Source organism: Coloeus monedula, assembly GCF_965178545.1.
Source record: "Coloeus monedula genome assembly, chromosome: 18".
Lineage (NCBI taxonomy): Eukaryota > Metazoa > Chordata > Aves > Passeriformes > Corvidae > Coloeus > Coloeus monedula.
Genome location: NC_138798.1, coordinates 4,155,016 through 4,177,590, shown reverse-complemented (window position 1 = coordinate 4,177,590; position 22,575 = coordinate 4,155,016). Strand labels below are relative to the sequence as shown.

General features: G+C 46.7%; 1 protein-coding gene and 1 long non-coding RNA gene across 4 annotated transcripts; one reads left to right on the top strand and one right to left on the bottom strand.

Moving 5' to 3' along the window:
- Positions 1-1,699: 1,699 nt before the first annotated feature.
- MAPKAPK5 (MAPK activated protein kinase 5) lies at positions 1,700-21,906 on the bottom strand. 3 transcript variants are annotated; one of them, XM_082293192.1, is made up of 14 exons: positions 21,560-21,906; positions 17,668-17,741; positions 16,632-16,707; positions 15,663-15,760; positions 14,586-14,698; positions 12,614-12,699; positions 11,921-12,016; positions 10,823-10,903; positions 9,225-9,412; positions 7,032-7,152; positions 6,333-6,463; positions 5,631-5,752; positions 5,229-5,333; positions 1,700-4,274 (listed from the first exon to the last, which is right to left on the bottom strand). In XM_082293192.1, the coding sequence occupies exons 1-14, from the start codon at positions 21,593-21,595 to the stop codon at positions 4,180-4,182; spliced, it is 1,422 nt and encodes a 473-aa protein (XP_082149318.1). In that variant the 5' UTR covers positions 21,596-21,906; the 3' UTR covers positions 1,700-4,179. The 3 variants fall into 3 exon arrangements, with proteins under 3 accessions (XP_082149318.1, XP_082149319.1, XP_082149320.1); XM_082293193.1 differs by having other exon boundaries at positions 5,637-5,752; positions 21,560-21,903; XM_082293194.1 differs by lacking the exons at positions 15,663-15,760; positions 17,668-17,741; positions 21,560-21,906 and having other exon boundaries at positions 16,632-16,706.
- LOC309579941 lies at positions 9,921-14,573 on the top strand. Its single transcript, XR_014226930.1, has 3 exons — positions 9,921-10,143; positions 10,503-10,605; positions 14,192-14,573. It is a non-coding gene; the product is annotated as an uncharacterized lncRNA (long non-coding RNA).
- Positions 21,907-22,575: the final 669 nt, after the last annotated feature.

Sequence of the window (22,575 nt, the reverse complement as noted above, 5' to 3'; positions counted from 1 at the left end):
GGGACTGACCCCGTTTGTGGAGCCAGTGCAATTTGTTTAAAAGGGGATTAAGACTTCCTAAGTGATGGAAGATTACCCGGGAAACAATGATTGGATTGCTAATGGACCATCAGAGCTGTCAGTAGGTGCTGACACAGTCCCAGGGCTCCTCAGGCAGCTCAGCAGTCACTCAGTGTTTGTTTGAGGGGAGTTTTCTTGCTGGAAAGAGCCATTCCATGGGCCACACATCCTCCTGGGACATGGGAGAATCCTTTCGGCTCACAGCTGGGGTGGCTGCTTTAAGTGCTCCCTCACTCCCTTTCCCAGTCTGGATGCTCTGAGGGTCACTCACCACCCAACCCTCTCAGAACTCCTCAAAGGCACCAAGCAGAGGGAAATTCTCTTACAAGAAAGGAGCCTGAGCCCTCGCAACTGTCCCATCTTTTGTCCTGAAGTGCTCCTGGGACAAGGCTGTGTCTGGTTCCTGTCACCAAGTCAAGCCCTGCTCAAGGATAACAAAACTATTTCCAGAGGCAGGAAGGGTCTAAGTGCCAGCCCGAGGCTCTGTGGTCAGAAGGGTGAGGGGAAGCACTCCCTGCTCCCTGGAAAAGCACAGGGCCAGCAGGAACAAAGTGCAGATCCATTTCTCACCACCCAGTGTCCCCCAGTCCTGCCCCAAGTCCCAGCAGGGCTCCCACTTCAGCCAAGCCCAGACCCTGCAAGGATCATCATCCCAAAGGAACCTATTTCCAGTGTCACTGAAGACAGAAGGACTCATCCCTCCCTTCCCTAACTGCCCAGTCCGACCCCACAGCTACTGGGAGCACTGGGCAGGTGCTGCTGCCATCTGATGGAAAGCTGGGCTTAAAAAAGGCAATTTTGGGTTATGTTGCCACAACTTCCATGGGATTTATCCAGCCTCTCCTGTCATCCTTTCATCTCAAAGCCTCATTCAAGTGCTTATTCCCATGGATAAGGGAGGGGGGATGGGGGGCTAGGGGTAGCAGAATAATGGAATCATGGAATTTTTAAGGCTGGAAAGGCCCTCTAAGACCATCAAATCCAAAAATTAACCCAGCCCCACTGCATTCACCACTAACCACATGCCCAGGTGCTGCATCCACACCTTCTGGACACTTCCAGGGAAAAGCAGGGTGGCAGGAGAATTGTGCTGCCATTCCCTCCTGCTCCTTCCTCCCTTCTGTCCTACAGGGATTTGGGAACCAAACAAAAGCAGCCAGGAACTTCTGAGTTTAGTAAAATCATTTATATACAGGATGGGTAATATTTACAATGTAATACTGATCCAAAAGGAACTAACAGGGAACACTGAGGAGAAATGAGAACATTTTAACACACAGGAGTTAAACATGGGGACAGACTCTGGTTTCCAAAAGAAAATCCAAAAGTAATGACAGCAAAACTTTGACATGTTGCTATTTCCAATCAAAAGCTCTTTCACTAATCAGGTTCTCCTAATTTTTAGTATATATATAGAAAAGCTTCAAATAATCAAGTCACAGGAGAAGTCAGATATACAGAAAATTTTGAAAAGGTCAAATGATTTCAGAGATTTTTCTTCACTTAAATAGAATTCTAAAAAAAACCCAAAACCCACCAACCTCCAGAACTTTCCCACATCTTTTTAGTGTTTGTACAAAGAAAGTCTTCTTTGATCCCACACTTCCAGCTCAAGATATTTACAATATTCACAGTCTGCTATAAAGGATCAGTAGCTTTATTACCAAGTCAAACCTCAGAGAATCAAGACAAGGTGTCCTGCACTTGCTTCAACTGAAAAATAAACAAAACACAGGAAGGAGAAAGCCAAATGCTACTTGAAAATACATAAATGGATCCATTAAAGTTATTGAGCTTTGAAATGTAAAACAGAACTTTTCCAAGAGTAAAAAAATCAACTTTCTCATAAAAACAAAACCATTTGACCTTGAGTCTTCAAATTGTGTTTTCTTAATCTGTCCCTCCTCCGCTTCAGATCAGGCCCCTTCGTATTTATCACAGACAAGAAAATGTAGAGTAAATCCATCAAAAGCAGTTCCTTATGGCAAAAGCCCTTGGAAATTCATACAAATGTTCCCACCTCAGGATCAGCAGCACTTAAGGGATGAAGAAAAGGAGGGATCCTCTAACACACATCAGATCCCACCTTCCCTTCTGACTGCACCTCCAATCTGATCCATTTTCCTGCCTACAAATTCTGGCTCCCAAAAAACTGCCTGAGGATTTTCTTCCTGGGAGGGCAGAGTCACAAAGTGCGTTTTGAGGGGATTTTTTTTGCTCTGCCATTCAAACAAAGGTGATTTCCTTGTTTCTGTCTCTATTTGCCATACTTGAAAGTTTCAGTTTCCCAGAAAAAACATGGGTTTCAAGTTCAAACTGAAACCATTTCAAGACATGACCTAGAATTAGAATAAGGACAGAAATGCACATAACAGGACTTGGTGGTACAGCCAAGAAATGACAAAAACTCTCAATTTTTGCCAATTCTCTTCAGTTTTCATCAACAGGTCAGTGCACAAATAGTCCAGCTAGTGTCAGAGGTACAATTCCAGCTCACACAAACACTCCCTGCTCCCATGAGAGGATGGATAAGCAGGGACTGTTCTTACCCTGCAATAAATCAGGCATTGGAAAACTGTCCACAGGATTAAGGAAAGCTGACAAAAGAGAACAGGAAACAAAGCATCTCCTTCACGTAGAAAAAACAAGTCACCTTTAGAAAATTGTATAGAAAGACACTGCTTTGCCATCCAGCTAAAGCTGCAAGGAAGTTTTGGTATAGAAAAGAGACAAAAAAAAGAACAAGGCTGGACTTCCATAAGAGAGAACTGGGAGATTCATGGCTCAGGTTTGTCAATGTAAACCCAAAAATGGATTAGCTGTGAAAGACAACAACGTTCAGGAGTGGTCACTGATGGCCCTGGGTTGGCACTTCAGTCTGCAGACCAAACTCACCCGATGTCTGCACGGGTTTGGTACCAAAATAGCTCTATAAAAAGCCTCCGCCCGGTCTCGAAAGAAAGAGAAGCAGAAAAGGTAGAAAACTAGAACTATGTACAGATTCTTCCCATTGGTTTGCTTTATCAGGATTAAAAAAAGCAGCTTTTGGAGCCAATGTTCCAGACTAGAGTAAGAACCTGCCCTGGGGAGGCAGCCAAGGATGTGTGGCAAGGAGCAGCCCTGCAGTTGTGGCTCCCCCAAGAAGGAGCTTGAAGGCATCAGAGAGGGGAATTTGGGCTCCAGAGACAGATCCCAAGGGTTCCCCAGAGCACTGGGAGCCTGCCCAGGAGCAGCTCTGCCAAACAAGAGGACAGGTCTGAACCCAAGCCTTGGATCTTCTAGGAAGGAAAGAATGGGAATACAGGGGTGGATCCCACACAAACAAACCCCAGGCTGGTCTCGGCCCATAGAAGATCCCACCATGGAAATTAAAATAACTTGTGCATAAGAACTTGAACATTCTTCTCTTCTGTTGTTGGACAAGGTGAGAAAAAGAAGAGTTTTGTGCTGAATGGCTGATTCAGCCTTAAAAAAGGCTCTGAGGAAGATGAGGAGGAAGAAAGAGAGGGGGTTAAGCCTTACAGAAGGTCTGAGGGAGATGGGGAAGATGACAAAAAAAAAAAAAAAAAAGAGAGTCACTGCTCAGAACTGAAAATTCCAGCAAACACATGGCTTCAGGTGCCTGGGCAAGGCAGCAAGCCAAACTGAAGGGTATTGAATTGCTTTTTCTCTACCTAAAGACCTGGAATTTAGGTGCCAAGGGGAGCTGTGAATTTGGATTTCACAGCACTTGCTTCAAGTACTCACTGAGCAGGGGCTTGAGAAACTGTGGCTCTCCTTCGCATACAGTCACTGCAGGGGCTGGATGTGGCAGGTGAAAGGCAGCTTCTGCAACTGGTTATTAAGAAAAAGAATGGTTTTTAACAATAAAATCCACCCCATTTAGGGGGCTCATGATTAACAGTACATAAGTGATCATATATACCTTGAGGAACTGAGTTTTAAAAAAATATTACAGTACCAATGATTTTTTTTTTTTGTATCTACAACTATACAGCATTTTCAAGCAGTATGGAAATTTAATGAAATAATTATGATTTATTAATTTACATAAAAATACTTTTTACAGTTAAAGAATAAATCTTAAATGGTAAAAAAAATAAGATTAAGAAGCTCCAGCTATTGAGAGTCGTGGGAGTTTGTCTGCTCTTCAATCACTTGTTTGACAATTTCTGCCAGTTTTAGTCGATCCACTTTGTCTGTGAATCCTCTGCCTGGAAGGGAAAAAACAGGGAATCAGCTGGAGCTAGACACAAGGAGGAAAGCAATCCTGGCTGGAATTAAACAATGCCTCACACAGACTTAGGGCAACATCAGTACAGGATCCAAAAGGAATTATGGTCCATAGTTCTGTTGGAAAAATTGAGCACTTAAAAACCTAAATTAAAGCCAAGCAAATAGAACAGGAGAAGAAGCAGGACCAAGCCCTTGTGAAGCTTCCTGATGCCCCTGGTCCCTTCTATCCATCAGCACCTGCTCCTGGGGGCTGACACCTCTGCCAGCCTCTTTTGTCCAGGAGCCACCTGAGCATTCCCAAGGTGACTGTCCTGGTTTAATTGTGCTTCCCACCCAAGCCGAGCTGAAGAGCTGCTGTGCTGACAGGGAGATGCAGCCTCCAGCAGAAAGAGGGAATAAACAGCTGGATGGAAAGCAGCTCAACACAGCTGAAGAGATTCCTAAAAGGATCAGAGAATCCTGGAATGGTTGGAAAGGACTTTAAAGGTTATCTGAGTCCACTCCCTGGGCAGGGACACATTCCACTATTGCAGGTTGCTCCAAGGCCAGTCCAACCCCTCCTTGGAGACTTCCAGGAATGGGGCAGCCACAGCTTCTCTGGGCAACCTGTCCAGGGCCTGCCCACCCTCCCAGGGAAGGGTTTCTTCCATACATCCCATCTATCCCTGCCCTCTGGCAGTTTAAAATTGCTCCTTTTCTATCATGATCCATTTGTGCTGTCGTGTTCCTGCTGCCTCTGAAAACTCAGCCCTGACCTTCAAACAGAAATTTCAAAGCAGCACTTCCACCCTCATTTTGGTTCTGGCAAAAGGGCTGAAACAGTGTCAAAACCTAAATCAGCCCAAATCCAATCAATTTGGGGTTATTTCCATAGCAAGAGGTCTGTGCTTCCCCCGTTTCCACATTCCCTGTGGGAGAGCAGGAATTCTCACCATTCCAGCTGAAGCTCTGCAGGGTGTCTCGCAGCAACTTGCACTCCCTGTTGTATTTCCAGGCCTCCTGCATCACTTCATTCAGCTTCTCATCTTCATTCTCTCCTGTTTGGGACAACAAATGGACACGGAAGGTTTGGCCTCATGCCTCACTCAGGGATCAGCAAACTGGGCAGTTACTCCTGCTCACCCCAGATAAACCAGGAAATAGACTTTAAACCAAATATTCCTGTTTGAAAGTTCTTTTAACAGCTCTGCACGTCACTAAAATTCCACATGAACCCAAATCCCAGCCCAGAGGCTGCCCAGGAGTTTTGTTTTTCCTTCCTCACCACTGACACAGACAGACCCAAAGTCGGTGTCTTGCACATTTAGGAATAAAACGTTCTTAAAAGTGGCAACCTTTACCAGCCTGTGGTAGAATGCACTGAGCAATCACATCTCTCAGCTTCTCCAGAGCCACGTTGGAATCGTTGCTTCCATTCTCAGGGTCATGGATGTAAACACCATCCTTTGGCTTGGTGCTGCAGAAGAACAAGGGGGAAATAATTAGAATTTGGGCGCAGCTCAAGCTCGTTACTTGTTGTGTAACTGCTCCAGTATAACACAGCTCCTTCCCTCTCTGGGAAACTGGGAGACAGGTTCAGCGTTAATTACAATTATTGTCCTATATTATGAGACCATTTGAGGTATGAAGAAAAAGAAATATTCCTTTAAATTACTTCAAATAAGGGTAATCCTAAAATGCATGAGGCTATTTTTCAGATTAACTCAAGCAAAGAGAGAGAAAGAGAGAGAGATTACCTGACTTTTTCAATACATAAATGTCAGGATGAGAAAAAAGATCTTGGAATTCTTTGTCCCAGTTTGCCTTATCTTACACGTGACTCACCATCCCATTTAATACAGGAACAGTATCCAACCTCCTTCCAACCCTCACTGCCACATCTTGGCAGACAAACCACACTGTGCCACTATTACTTGACTGAGTAACACCAGGAGTGTGTTAAACCATCAAAACTGAGCCTGTGCCATTCCCAAAGCCATCTTCCAGCCATCCCAGCTGGCTCCACATTGTCCTTTCAAACCCAGCTTTGGAGTTACCCCAGGAGTTTCCGCTTGCGCAGGATCGGGTTGTTCACGGAGTGAAGGGGTTTCAGGCTCACTTTGAGGTCTTGGATTCTCATGTTTGCAAGTTGTTCTGCATGAGCCTGTTGGATCCCTGCCACCATGGCCTAGAAAGACAAAAGGGGCACTTGGGTTTGCCATGGGTGAAAAAAAGAGGCACCAAAATCTGATTTATTTTGGAGATGTGTAAGAAAATCAGGTTTGCATGAAGCAAGGCATGGTTAGAACTGAAATCAGTGACAAAATATCCCTAGGGGAAATAGGACAAAGGATCATCTCCTTCTCATGTTCACAAGAGTGACTGAACTCCTCTTTGAGCAGAAATTAAAGGAAACAAGGACTATTTGTTTAATTAGTGAGGTCATTGCTGCAGTGAGGATAAAACATGGCAAAAAAGAGGAAAGACCTATGGAAGATCCCTCAGGCTCTGCTCTCTACCATCAGCAGGTGGCTGCTCGTTACCACCAATCTGGGAGCATCTCCTTCAAGCCCAAAGTTCACATTTTATTTCCATTTTCATTCTTAGTTCCATTTTCTCCCCAAGATCTCAGGCTCTCCTAAAGCAGAAGAGAAGCTCCTTATCTGCATAACCCCAGATAAGAGAAAGCCCCCCACCCATCCCAGAGCTCTCCTGCTCCTGTGCAATATTCCTGATAAAAGAACTGCTGGTCAGACCTTGTCCATCATCAGCTGGGCAGAGGGCAGGATGTTATCCAGGGCCTCTGTGGAATTGAGCCAGGGATGGTCCAACACCCCCTCAATGGTCAGGCGTTCCTCAGGTTTGACCTTCAGCAGCCTGGAGAGGAAGGAATAAATCCCTACTGAGGGGTTTGTTGATTTACAGAGCATTCAAGCACTTTAAAGGCCAAAACAAAAACTCCTCCAAGAGCTCAAACTGCCCCAAAATCAGCCCCAAATCTGTCCCAGCTCCCTAACCTTGCTGTGGTTTAATGCTGTCCCAGCTGAGCCAGGGCAATCCAGCACTCAGGGCAAAGGAAGGTGCTAAAGGCATTCCTGTGCTGCTGAATTCCACAGCCACTGCTCCCAGGTGGGAAATCATATTCCAGAGGAACTGGAAATGATCCAGACCGGTGTTCTCTGGAAATGCACTCCCAGAGCTCATCCCCAGAACAGGTTACACTCATTCCAAGGACTCTGGGCAGGGAAACTGTTCAGGATTCACTGCTCCCACCATGTCACTCCTCAGCTTTTCTCCCCCCCAACAAATCCTCAAGTAACGAACACTTTGGTTCCAGCTCCTCAAAATAAAAAGCAACTTTATGCTGAGATTGCTGAAAACTCCATGAAATCAATTTTCTCTAGCATGAAACCCTGGAAAGGATTTGCAGATTAATTTGTGTGCTCATGACGGGTACCACTAAATAAAAAAGCAAAATTTCCCACAGAGTGCTGACAAGTCATCCCAAAGCCTGAATGAGAACAGGAATGACTCCATGAGCTTGTCACACTTCCTTAGACAACTCCAAATCAGCTTCTTGGCTGCAGAGCACAATTGTTTAATGTACCAAGAAAGTGGAAATAACTTGTGCAAAATGTCAGCAGCACCACGTGGGAGTTCAGAAATCCCACTTGCTGCCAACCAGGTTAAGTTCCCTTTCGATACCAGACATGAGCATTCCTTTTCCATGCGCTTTCCAAATCCTAACCCATTATCAAACCCTCATGAGGTCAGAAATGAGCTCGACACACTTGAGAGGCAGCAGCTGCCTGAATGCCAAATGTGACCTCCAGAAGCCAGAAGAGCTGCCTACATCCATAGAATGTAAATTTAGCTGGAATTAGATTAAATCTGAACGTATTCCTGCACCCTAAACACAGCTTCAGACTCCCTGGTTGGGAAAAAAAGCAGGAAAGGGAATCCTGATAACATTAGAAGGAGAATGAAATGAACTGGATCCATGTGACAACACCCTGAGAGCCGAGTTTTATGGGAATTTTAGAAGACAATGAAACCTTTTGCCTGTGGAGTTTCTGTGTGAGAATAAAGAGCTGACCTTGCTATAAAGGAAAGTTAATTTGGTCAAAGGTTGGGCTCTAAAAAGGTCCCAGCACCCTCTCCAAACAATGTGAAATCCTTGGAGAATTTACAGTACATCTGAGGAGCCAGTGACACTTTTAAATTACTTTCCCAACTGATTTTTTTCCTATTTATGTTGCTTTTATTCTCTCTGTTCCTCTGGTGATGCAAAGGCAGTAAGTCCCTGTCACTTTTTCAAAAATAAGTGAGGTCAAGCCCTAATCAGTGCCACGTTCTTGCTCCCAAACACACCAAGTCTTTGAAACACTCCCAGCTGAGGGATGTGCCCTGCATGGAAAACAGACTCCATTAGCATTTGGAATAAAACATCCATGCAAAACCTTATCTTGGAGTCTGGCACCTCATGACAGATCTTAACCTCCCTCTCCATCCTCTTGCCTGACTCTTTTTAGGCTGTGTATGATGTGCACAAGGCTTTAGGGGACAGATTTACCATATCCCATTAAAGCCACTTGAATTTCACAGGAATTTAAACATTATCCCAGGAAATCTGTGCCAGTTGTGTTATCCTGAAACCCTTCAGTGCTCCTGCTCCACTTAGGCTAAACACACAATTCACCCCAACAAAAGAGATGTCAAAATTAAACACTTGGGCAGGGGAAAGAAAAATATTTCCCAGACTTGGTTTATGCTGAATGTGACAGAGAATCTGTCAGCTGGATGAGCTGCAGACAATCCCCTCGCTGCTGGAAAAACAACCCTTGGGATAAGGCACTTCCAGGTGCTTTTCCAATTCCTTAACATTGAAACATTCCAATTCCTTAAACACAAGCACAGAGCAACAACAGGAGTTTCCTCCTTGGACTCACTTTCTCACAATGTCTTTTGCCATTTCTGAGATCTGGCTCCACTCTTCCTCTGGGAATTCAAAGCTTCCTGTCATGATCTTTTTCCTCATGTCCTTGGGAATCGTCCGGCTGTGGTGCTTGGAGTAAAAAGGGGGGTATCCACACAGCATCACGTAGATAATGACCCCCAGGGACCACAGGTCACAGCTCTGCAAGCAAGGACAGGGTCACTCAGGGGAGCAGTTTGCAGCAAACAGTGGGGGAGCGATGATAAAAGCTCTGTGTGATTCCCTACAGGAACAGAACCAGCTCAGCTCCTCCTCCAGATCCACCTTCATGGATAAATCTGGCTGCTGTGAACAAGGCAGCTCCGTGCTCCAAACTGAACAATTTCCAGGTGGTTGGGAATTGTCTGGGAGCAGCCAGGGATACCTGAATCCTACTCCCCCAATCCCATAAAAGAATCCAGTTGTTTACAATGGGAGGCTGAAAACAGAACCACCATCCAACAAAGCAGCCAGCAGGGATATTAAATCAGAGCTGTCTGTGGTGACAGCCAGGGAGATGAAGGAGCCAGGAGCAGGACTGGACTGCCATGGAAGGACAGAGCACCTGGAAGCCTGTCAGGGTCTATTTTGGGGAGCCAGGCAAGTGTCAGACGCTGCTTTTGCAGAGTCACATTTGGAGACAAGGCCCTGCCTTCAGCAGCCTTTTCAGCCAGTGCCACCAGGGCTGCACAGCTCAATTCTTCACATGAAACATGAAAAGAAAATCACTCCCACCTTGTAGATCCCAAATCAAGGGACAAGAGAGAGAAGAAGGAACTCCATATTGAAAATACTACTGGCACATTCTAAAGAGTTCAGAAACAGAAGTGTCTGCTACAAGCACCAACCTGCTCCTCCAGGATGGAGGAAAGGCAATCAGAGCCCTGAAGAAGGTAGGTTTGTGATGCAGACTAATTAATATTTGCTTTAACTCTCTCTATGAGGCTACTAAATGCTAACACTGCATACCAAATACCTGCTCAGGCACGTGGTGGAATAAACAACCATCCCTAAAGCTGGAATCAGGGAGATCCTTACACTGGGATCACAAACCAGGTAATTTGAATTAAAGTTGACACTCCCAGAACATTCAGTGGTTCAAGCACTGCTCAGCCAGCAGAAGACAGTGATGATAATACAGAGGAGAATGTCTTGGAATGCCCAAAAAAGATTATGACCTTTCAGGGCATTTCCTGCCATGATTTTGCCAAGATTCCAGCAGCTACACAATAAATTCTTGGTTGTTTTCCAGAAGATCCAGGTACAGAGCAGTTTCTGGCACAGCTGCCTGAACAAGGAATGCTCTGCACATCCAGAAACTCTGACAGCAGGAAAGAGATTCCCTTTGAACAGAGGTGAGACAACTTCCTTCATGGCCTCACTCCAGCAGAGTCATTCTACTCTCTCCAGAATCTTGTCCAGATTTAGTGCTCCTTAAGAGCATTTGTGTGTTTTTCCTTTAATTAGAGGATCATTAATGAGGTCTGGATTAAGTGTGCATTTCATTATTTGCTCTATCAGAAGCACCAGCGGGGTGGGGAAGACTTTTAAAGCTGTTGTTTCCCAGCTCACCTTGTTGTAAGTGTAAGGAGTTGGAGAGGTGGGGATAATACCAGACTTTTCTTTCTGATGTCTTCTTTGTGCCTCCAATACCTGGTGAGAGGGAAAAATAAAAAAAAAAAACAAAGAAAAATCCATCTCATCAACAGGCACCACAACCAGCAAAGCCTATGCCAAAGATTCCTGATGCTTTTCCATTCAGAAACTTATTCCAGCTACTGAAGACTCTACCAAACTCCAGTTTTTCTCCCTAAGAAAGACTGGAGCTTTCTACATGGGGAAAATACTAAAATATTTTGCTGCTTTGACTGAAGTCTCCAGTTCTGCCTGAATTAAAGCAACTGCTCACAACCTCCAACCCCTCCATGCTTGGAGCTAGAAGCTAAAGTGTCTTTGGAGGGTAACCCAAGCTCCTTTTTGCCTCTCCCAGGAACAAATCCCATCAAATCCATCCCTTGCTGATCCAGTCTGTGGCTCTGGGTTGCAGGGAGCCCCAGCAGGCTCCAGCTGAGAAGGCATTTTCAGAGCATGCTCTGATCTCTGAATTGCCCTTCCCAGTGATTAAAGGCTGCCCAGCACTGCAATTACATCTCCATCTGCAGCTGCTTTTCATTTTCTCCAGGACTCCAACACAAAGGACAGAAGAGAGGGGAGGAAAGCAGCACTACAAAGAGCAGCCTGTCTGTAATTAGAGGTTGTGTTTAATGACAAGGGGCCAGGCCAAGGCACCCAGGTACCAACCCTCTGCCAGTGCCCTTTGGGAGCAGTCACCTTTTCAGAGCCTTTTTGTTCCAGCAAAGTCCTTTTTAATGGAACCCTGAATTAGCTGAGCTGGAAGAGGGATGGCAAAGCAGGGATTTCTCCAAAGCAGCTACTTTAATACAGCTAAAGGCCAACTGTCACCATCAGTGCTGAGCAGAGACTGGGGAATTTGACTTCTGAACAGATCCCCGTGGCACTCCAGCTCCAGAGGTGGCTCATATCCAATTCCTCAAGATTCCTGCACCCAGAGCCCTTCCCAGGACAGCAGAGGGTGTTAAAATGATGTGGATATGGAGGCTCAGGCATTAAATGATCCCCCTTGAGCCCAGAGCTGGAACTGGTTGTTACCTGAGGTGCTACGTAATAGGGAGTGAACTGGGGTGTCATCAAGTCACCTTGGTCTACTTTGGCAAACCCAAAGTCACACAATTTAACAGGTGCATCCTAAAACAAGGAGAAGAGGCTTTATTAGACAAATCTCATTAAATTAGTTTTTCTAACCCATAATTCTCCCCCCCATCCTCATCTCACCTTTTCCAAACATCCACCTCATTGTATTTACACCCTCACACTCCACCAGGCAGCTGAAAGGTCACAAACTGACCTTTCAAAATAGAGGTTTTGCTTTTCTGGGTGCTCTGGGCCAGGAACAGCCCCCGCCCCTCAGGGATTGGGAAAGCACTGAGCCCCTTGTAGGAGGGGTCACTGCACATCCAGGCTGGTTGTGAGACAAAGAATTGTTTGGATCTATCAAAGCACCTCTAGGTAGAGGGTTAGAACATCCTGATGAGGGGGCAGAGAGGATTTTGTCCTCAGCAAAGCTGGATCTATGTTCAGGTAGAGAACCTGACTCCTATTTAACAGCAGCAGCAAGGACTCACTGCCCTCCAAGGAGATCAGGGGATGGAAAAGCACCAAGTCCATCAAGGTGGTTAAATTTTGTCACCAAAACATTCATGTCATTTTGCCACCATTCTGAGAGTCACCCTTGAGCCATTTTACAGAATTCAGCAGCAAAAGAATTCCAGATGTTCATCTTACCAGAGAGTTATCCTTGAAGAGGAGATTCTCAGGCTTGAGGTCTCTGTGTGCAATGTTTAGTGAGTGGCAATGCTGCAAAGCCAAAGCTATCTGGAAAAGGGCACAATAAATCAGCTACAACCACTGACCTCCTCCTGCAGCCTGGACATTTATTTCAGCTTTACAAAGGACATTTCCAACACAGCTCAGACCCCAAACATTTCCACTCCACTTGGGTGGAGTTCTGAGTTAGGACAAGCCTGGCCCAGCTGGGCAGTGGTGCAGTGAAGTGACAACTGGGACATGAATCCCACCAAGAGTTTCGGTTCAATTTGCACTCGAAGCAAACAGAAAACAAAAGCCAGGTTGGCCTGGGCTTCCCAATCACCTCAGTTTGAGAACTCAAGGCATTAAGAGGCCCCCAAAGTGAAGCAGGGGGTGCCAGTGCCCCTTCCCTGCTGTGCCAGGGCTCCAGGGTGCTGCCCCGGCCCAGCAATTCCACCCTGCCGGACACTCAGCAGCGAGTTCTTGCTTCAGTACTCCAGGGAATAATTCACTGCTCTTGTTCCTGCCTGGAGATCCAACACTCAGGCAGTTTTATTCTTTAATTTCTGATGGTACTGCCTGCACTTTAGTCATGCTGTGGATATCCCACAGAAATGCATCCCTTGATTCTTTCAAGGATGCTTCAGGAACCTGCAATCCAGGCAGGAAAGCTCCAGGGACTGCACGATTCCAAGTGCAATTCATTTAAAGAAAAGCCAAGTATAAAACATTTAAACAGCATTCCTGAGACAGAAGTGAGGCACAGCCACACAACCCTTATTTGGAAGTATCCCTACTGGATTCTGGAGGATCCTACCCAAGTTTAGAGTCCTTAAAAAACACCAAATTACTGTCACAAGAGAACTTCACTGCTAATTTAGCTCAGCAATAAATACAAACACATTGCCAGAGAAAATGAGTGCTGTGGCAAGTTTTAACCATTCCTGGGTACAAGACAATGATGAAGAATCAGCAGATAAAAGAATTTTATAAAGACTTTCACATTTCAAACATCATTTCTATAAACATTAAAGCAAAGAGTTACTTAAGACATGAAGAACCCAAGTGCAGACACAAAATTCAAATCAAAGTCTTGATTTCTGGTAGAGTTTTACAAGATTTTCCCACCATGTCAAAATCAAACAGCCCAAAGGATGTCAAACAAGCTGTCAAGAATAATTCTGTACTTCCACCTCATTTCTTTGTTGGATGAGACCAAAAAGTACCAGCACAATTAGCATTTCATTAGAAACAAGTCAAAGCACAAAAGTAACATGAAATATTTTGCCCCAGGTTCAAACATTTTCTCTCCAGCTGAGGGGAACTGGGGATGCCAGCACTGAAATCCACAGAGATCCTTCTGTGAGTCCCACCAGGCACTGCCAAGGAACAAAGAGCCTGATGGACACCAAAACCCCCTGCAGAAACCACCGTGGAAGTTATAAAGTACAGCACTCAGGAGTGAGCTGGGAGAGAAATGGTGAAGGAAAAACAACATTGGAACAAACAGACAGAAAATCAGAACAAACAGAAACACTCCTTGTTATCTTCCAGGAATTCCATAAGCCCAAGCCCAGAACCCAGCCTGAAAACCCCTGGCCCAGAGGAGAGAAATGCCAAGGGTGTCACGGAGATTCCGGAGCTCGGGAGTCCTGCTGGAGGCAACACTTTTAGGACAAGAGGAATGACAAAATTCTCTTGGAAATGTTCTCTGGACACAGGTGAGGAAAAGTGTGGTTAAGCACAGCAGCCCTAGAGAACAAGCCCACACCTTCAATCCTTTATTCCTAGTAAAGCTTTGGCATTGTCAGTTATAACAAAGCAGGCAATGATCATCGGATCAGAACTGAGGATTCTTTTATTTCATCCTTTTTTCCCACCCTTCCAGCCCCAGGAATTGTCCCTACTTTAGCCAGAGCATGATGGATTTGCTGGGACAGGGGGTGACTTGCCTGCTTTGTTACTTGGCTCGCTTGCTTCTCAGTAAAGTGCCGGTGCTGGCTGATTCTGTGGAAGAGCTCTCCCCCTTCCATCATCTCCATTACAATTAGGAGCCGAGCCCTGTTCAAAAGCATTTCATGTTGTTACATTAAAAATCAGCAAAAAGAACAGAATTGCTAAGCTAAGAATGCATATTTCACACAAACACTGCTTTCTCTATGCTGCCTGGGGCTATTTTGGTGCTCTCATTTTGCCTTCAAGCCTAAAATCCGCAGGATTTTCTGGCTCCCAGTGATTGGCAGCCAGGAATCTCCAGTTTGCTCCTCCTGATGGGCTCCCACATCCAGCTGGAAAAACTTGACATGGACACATCCAGCTCCACCCAGCATGGACCTGGAAGCTGTGTGGACACTCCAAGGGATAACTCTGCCCTCAAGGATAACACAGCACGTGGATGCTTTGGAGTGTGGATCCCCATTATTTTAATTTCCAGCTTTATTGCCATAATTATGAAGGGTAACAAATAGGAAGGTGGAGATCAGGGCCAGATCCTCAAGGAATTAACTCCCAGTTCCCACCACACAGCAAAATCAGCTACACCAGAGCCTAATACAGGTCTCAGCTCTTTCATTCTCTCAGCTCTGATGATTTTCTCCACTAAGATTCCATCAGAAGACAATATTTTTATCCTAAGCGATAATAATGCACGAAAAATCACTCTGCTCCATGTTTTCCTGTGTTCATTTTAAGCAGGACAATGCATTGAGAGTTTTCAGTGCTGAATTTCATATTTTTTAGAAACAATTCTTTCACACAATGCAGACTGAATCAATGGAAAACCTAAAAAAATGGAGATGCATTCAAAACAGGGAGTGAAGGAGGCAAAATAATTTAAATACACAAAAGTCAGGGGGAGGAAAAAAAGCAAGAGCTGCTTGGTCTGCAGGATAATTCTTATATCTGGGACCCCTTTTAAATAATAATTCTGTGATTAAAACCAAAACAAAAAAAAGCAAACTCCACTATACCTTGGGCTAAACATGGAAAGCAAGCGGTGGGAATGAATCACCCTATGTAATCTTACCTGGGGCTGGATTCATGTGGGAACTGCACACTGTTAGCATAAACTTCAATTATTTGAACAATATTGGGATGTGTTGCACACATCATGTGCAGACGTACCTTGAAGAGAAGGGAAGAGCTGTTACTGCACACAGGGACAGGCACCTGAGCCCTGCTGAGCACTGCCACTGCTCATTTTGGGATAAAAACATCCCAGGCTGGCCCCCAAATTTGTTACAGACCACGGAATCACACGCAGAGCTCCAGGGAAAGCTCAATCTTTGAGTTCTTTATATGAATTTAAAGACAGAACCAGCTCTAAAGTAGCAATGTAGATGCGATTGGAACTGAAAATTAATGAATAAACCCTAAAATTCCATAATCTGGCTTCTTTTGTGGCTCAGACCTTCAGCACCCACAACACCTGAACACCACCTCCCGTCCCAACATTGTGGAACAGGGCACTTCAGGAACTCTCCTCACTTTAAAGCTCCCTGGGCTGCTCAGTCAAGCCAAGCTTTTTGTGCACAGATTATTTTTATGAGAATTTTAAAGGAGAATTTGCTCAGTAACAAGAAATGGAAGTTGCCTAAACCTTGAGGACAATTAATCCTTCCTTAAAATTCCTGACAGCTTGGAGGAGTGCCCATCATTCCACAGGCTGACAGCTTGGCACCTCAGGAACTCCCAACCAGTGTCAGGAGCTGCTTTAGCTCCTGGAACACGGATAAATCCATTTCCAGAGCAGCTGGAAGCATTCTTGGAGCAGTGACATCCCAGAGTGAGATGTATGGAAACAAAATTCCCTCTCAAACTGGTTCTGTTCCATCACATGGCACGCAGGAAGAAGAACAGCTTTAAAACACAGCTCAATTAATTACAAATAAATCTCTGCAAGCACAACCAGCAAATGGGGGTTTGGTGGTGGGGTTTTATTTTTAAAACATCCCAACAATTGAAGAGTTTTTGGAGAAAAAAGCAGGAACTATACCTCATTTCGAGCTTTTGGACGATCGAGGAGGATTTTCAGTGCAAAGCGTTCTTGGGAGGATTTTTTCATGCAGACTCTGGTATTACAGCAACAAAATCATTCAGTCAGCAAGGATGTTAAAAACAGACACCTGAAGCAATTGCTTTGTGGCTCTCAGTTTGCTCTCCACGTGGGAATTCCCAGGAATGCCCCCAATCTGGGATACACAGGGCACAACCCAGCTCTCACTCTAAATTCAGCCTCAAAGAGAGATTTGGGATGGAAATAACCCCAAAGCACACCTCAACAGCCCCAGTGATGTTGGAATAAATAAAGTGTTTGGAATAGATAAAGTGCTTTGGGAAGGAAATCCTCATTTTGGTGTAATTTTTTCTCTTTTTCCCCCCATTTAACACTGACAGTTGAGGAAAGGGCTCATGTTTGAACAGGCAGCTAAAAAGAATAAAGCACAAAATGGGAGTTTTAATGAAGACACAGCAACACAAAAAGGATGAGGAGAAACCAATGACCCACACAGGAAGATAAATGATGAGAAAGACAAAGGGTGCTCCAAGGAACAGCAGCACAGTTGTTTTCCAGCACAAATTCCCCTTCCCTGAAGGGAGAGGCCTTGTTGGAAAGGTGTTTTGCTTGCCAGGAAGTATCCAGAGGTTAGAAATCCATGAGGAGGCAGGGCTGGGATGCAAAGCGGCAGTGTCTGCTTTGGGCTCATGGAAAAACAACTGGAAGAGCAGGAAAGGGGCAGTGCTGAGGCATCAGGATCCAAGCATGGGGGTGGTTCAGGAGGAATTTCTGTTGTCATTACTCCACAACCAACTCCTGTTCCCTCCTGGCTGTGGGAACAGGCCAGGACAGGGAAGGGAGGAGAAGTTTTCCTTCCCACATTCCCCAAAAAAAGACAAAACCCCTCCTGCGTGGCCCACGTGGGGCAGAGATATTTGTTGTTTATAACTTTCCACGTATCCCATCATCACATTTGGTAAAATACTCACTGACTCCTCCCCAGGTCAGCGACAATCCCGGAGTGTTCCCTTACCTAACGGGCCCACTGATCCCAGCTCCCAGCTTCTGAGTCCAGTTAATGTTGTATTCCTCTAAAATGGAGGTTTCCTGTTCAGGAAAGGAGCAGCAGGAGGGAAAACACAGTCAATAAATACATAATAAATCAAATTCCTACAGCCTTCCCAAAAAAAACCCCAGCTCAGCAGATATGGCTGGCAGGAAAGTGCCTGCTGGGGAGTTTGCATCCCTGAGGAAAATGAAATATAAATAAATATAAATGCTCATGTCACAATTTACCTGATTAAAATCATTCCTGTGCAGCTGGAATTTTGGAACAGGATTATTGAGAGCAGTAAATGGGATTTTGTGGTTTTAACACCCAAAGTGTAACAAGGGCATCTCTCCCTGACTCAATTCCAGCTTCCCACCTATAAATGATCAATCCCAACGAAACAAGGAGCCCATTTCAGCATTAAAATGCATTTTTTAGTCACAGAGTACAACGGAAAATGGGAGGTTTCAAACCTTTGGAACCATCACCCTGTAAATTAAACCCTGCATGATTAATTTTAGATTTTTCTGATAATGAACCAGGCTCCTTTTGTGCAAATCCATACAAACAGGGCTGGGTTTTGTTAGGCCACAGCTTGGGTGCTCTCAGGCTTAACCATGTCCCAAGGCAGGCTGTAAATCCAGGGCTCAGTGCTTTGATTGATGCCCTGTGTGCTGGGCCTTTGTTCCTTTATTAAATTCCTGCCTCTGCTCGGGATAAATCACAGGAAAAGGAGCTGCTGCAGCACCAGCACTGAGGGAGCGTAAGGAAGCAGGTAAAAGAATTCCCAAATACACTGGAAATTCATGGAAGAGGCCACCACTGGAGGTTTTATAAAAGGTTTAGAAGAAAGGGGCAGAAAAGCTCAGGGGATCACCCACATCTGTGGTTTTCAGGAGGAGCTCAAAGAAACTTCTTATCAATGCAGCTCAGATAAATTTCATTTGTGAGGAGCCTATTAGGGAAAAGCTGGTTTCATGTGCCTGATATTCAGCTGCAGAGAACTGAAAGCAGCAGGGGTGGGATGAAAACACAGCTTTAGGAGGGCATTAACGAGCAGGGAAAATGTTCATTGTTTTAAAAGAAAAAGGCAACAATTTTATTTCCTGCACTTACTACATTTGAATCCCAACCTTCATCCCAAAGCACCTTTCCAGCTCAGAAGTTAAAATGAATAATTCAGTGGTCAAGAAACATAAATGACACCAAATCCAGGATTTGGGAGCTCTGATGCCCACCCATGCCCAGCATCACTTCCCCCTCCCAGCTCAGGAATGGGAGCTCCAACTTCAGCAGCAGAGTTCACATTTGGCAGGTGAAAGTTGGACTCCACCACCTTGGGGGTCTTTTCCAACTTAAGGATTCCATGATTCTGATCCCAAACAGCTGGAAATGCTTTAAAAGCACCAATGTATTTGAAAATATCCAAGTGTTTCAGCTGGGAAGCACAAAGGCTTTGTCTCCTGGCTTGGATTCCGTGGGTATGGAATTCCTGGGCTCAGCTCCACATCTGGGAATCCCCTGCCCCACAGCAGCCCCTGCCCAGCTCCAAACTTCCAGGCTGGCTCAGCTGGGATTCATCTGCTGTGCCTGGGAACAGAAGAGGAACACTTCCAAAAAAACCTGCAGGGGTGCAATTCCTCACAGGAAACCTTTCTGCTCTCCCTGAGAGGAACCTCAAACCTCTGATCTCTCCTTACGTTAATTTTCAGTGGGAAAAGGGGATACTGACACAAAATATACGGAATTACAGCAAAGTTTCACTCCCACTTGGAGCCAGGATCTCTCCAGCAGTGAAATTCCCTCCCACCAAGCCTCAGCCAACAGCTTGGGCACCCTCCTAAAGTGCAGAGTCAGCAGTCTGGGATGCTCAGAGCCTGGAAAAGCAGCATTCCAAGAGTTCTCCCAGCTTGGATTGCACCAGGCTGCTTTCACACACATCGGGATTGCTCAGCCCCTTCTGACTTGTTGGTCTGAAAGGTCTTTTCCAACCTTACTGATTCCACTGGATATTGATGGGAAAAAGGTTTGAAAGAAGGAGCTTTGGGAGTCATGGAGTAACTTGAAGAAGTGCAGGCTGCTGCTGCTGCTTGGACAAACTCCATGGATCCAACAAGAGCAACGCCACATCCTGGGGAATTCCACCTCCTGCTCCTTCAACCTCCCCTCAATTCCCACACATGGATCACTGTCCTGAATCCCAGACCTTGAACCCGAGCTGAGACCAACCAAACCTGACCTAATCCAAGGATCTGAGAAGCAGAAAAATCAGCATAAAGTATGAAAGTACTAAATTATGGGGTAGATTCAGACTGTGCCCAGAATTCCAGGGATTTGCCCAAGGAGGTTTGGTTGAACCTCTCTGGATGGGCAGGAGCAAGAGCACAGAGCTGTCCCTTGATTGTCACCTACTTCCACAACTGCTTCAGCTTTTCAGCTTCAAACCTCAAGAGTTCTGATGTGGACCTTCACCTTCACATGAAATCCCACAGAAATACTTAAATCCTTTTATTCCCCCAAGCCTTCAGGATGGCTCCTTCCCTGGAGCGTGCCAAGAAAAACACAGGCAACAATTTTGACACTCGATCTCAGGGGTTAATTACAACCCCTTTAGATTTCCTTCTACTCTGGGCTTTTTCAGTGCAAACCCCACAAATTTTCAACATGGAAATGCTCAAAGCCAGGTTGGAAAAAACTTGGAGCAACCTGGGCTAGTGGGAGCTGTTCCTGTCATGGCAGGGGGTGGGATGGGATGAGTTTTAAAGTCCCTCCAACCCAAACTTTTCTGGGATTAATCGACTGCACAAGGTAAAGAACCTCCAGGAAACATCGGTTTACATCCCTTTATCCCAAAATTTCCCCAGTTCCCACAGGAAACCCACCCAGCCACAGCACAAAAGGATCCTGAGCTCACACCCTGAAACCCTGGATCTGTTCAGCTCCAAACACACAAATCCCACACTCCAGAGTGGTTTTTCCACAGCAGCACCTGAACAGGAACTCTGGGAAGGCTGCCTGACATCCCAACAGTTTGCCCAGTTGCAGGGAATGAGGAAGGGGTTAGGAAACAGGGTCTGGGAAAAGGGTTCTGACTGCTGGAAAATGTGAAAAAATTCTCTTTAAGAAAGGCTGTTCTTTGGGGTTTGATCTTTGTAGCTTTCAAGCCTCATCAACAAGATTTCATCCGTGAAACAGAGCAGCCAACAAGCGCTGAGTGGTGTCCAGGTGTTAGAAAACCAAATTACTTGGTGGCGGAATTGCCTCGTTAAGGTTTAGGGCTTGATGTGTTTCAGTGATCTTAGATCTTGGGGATGATTAACAAAGCTTGGGAAGAAGGCTTTGGACACAAGGACTACAGAATTTATGGGCCACAAGGACATTGGGCAGAACCCCCAAGATAAGGAAGACACTAAAAACCCAACCCTGCATCTGGATTGAAATCAGCTCCCATTGGGTAAAAGGTAATTCCAGCAGGGACAGATCATGATCACCAACTTAGAGACAGCGAGCCAGGAAACGGCCCCAACCCAAAGCAAGAGAAGGACTGAGCGTGGCACGAATTAACCCGGGAAGCGAGAGAATTATTAACCAGCAGAAGATAAAACACTAATTAACAAGAGAAGTCAATAACTTGGGAGCCAATGAACACCAATTCCTTTGTTTGCTAAAATGTATAAATAGCAAAAAGTTTGGACACTCGGGGTGCTCGGCTGGCGCCATCCTCCGCCTGGCCCCCTGCGCACGGTGAACAACCTCTCCTTCCCTACCGGGCTCCGTTTGTGTTAAAAACACCCCAAAATCGGCCACACGGCCACCGTGACCCGTCGCCCCCAGCCCGGGGCTCCCCCTGCCCTCCCCGGCGGCTCCCGCCAACCTTGATCGTCTTGTCCATGTCGTGATCCTGCGACATCGTCCCGCGGGGCCGCGGAAGCCGCCGGGCACGGCGGGGCCCGGGGGCGCTGGGCCGCGTCAGGCAACGCGCAGCCCCGGAGGAGCCTTTGTGCCGCCGCCGCTCCGCCTCATGCCCGGCCGGGCGGGCCGCGGGTGCCGGACCCCGCGGCGCGGGGAGGGCGCGGGGCCCGCGCGGAGCCGCCGCTCAACCGGGAGGAGCCGCCCGGGACCCGGACATCGCCGGCACCCCGCGCCGGGCAGCCCCGCCGGCCGCCGCGCCCCGCCGCAGCCCCGCCGCCGCCGCCGCGGCCCCCGTGAGAGGACGGAGCGGGACCCCCGCGCCTGCTCCGCGCCCGCCGCGAGATTTTGGGAGCCGCCGCCACGGCGCTAGAGCGGTTTGCAGGCGGCTGCCGGCAGCTCTAAAAGAGCGACCTCACCAGTGAAGCCCCCATGGGGCTTTCGAGCCAGGCGGCGCCTTTTGATGACGTCTATGATAATTTACCCTCGGGGCGGGGCAAAGCGCTCCGGCTCCGCCCCCTGCTGGGCGCGCTCGGGGCGGGGCGGAGCGAAGCGAAGTCTCGCGAGATCTCGGCGGCGCGGTCTAACGAGGGGAATTGCCGCCCGTCGGGTCCCGAGATCTCTCGCGAGATCTCGGGGCGCCCGCCTGTCTGATGGACCGGATGGCTCGAACTCTCGCGAGATCTCGGGCGGCCGCCCGCCTGAGGGGCGATGGCTGCGCTTGGGGCCGTGAGGGGGAGCGGCGAGAAGGTGCCTCAGAACCCGCTCTGTGCCCTCCTCCGGCCGGGCATGAACCGTCTTCCCCAACAATCACACCTTGGGCGTGTCTCCCAGGGCGCACCTCCCTCACTCAGGCTCAGACGCCCCTCACACCTCCAGCCGCGCTGGGGCCAGGTAGCAGCTGTAGTTTTGCCTGTAAAATTAAGACAACACAACGACAGGGGGCAGGGCAGAAAGTCAGCGAAAATCCTTAAAAATTAT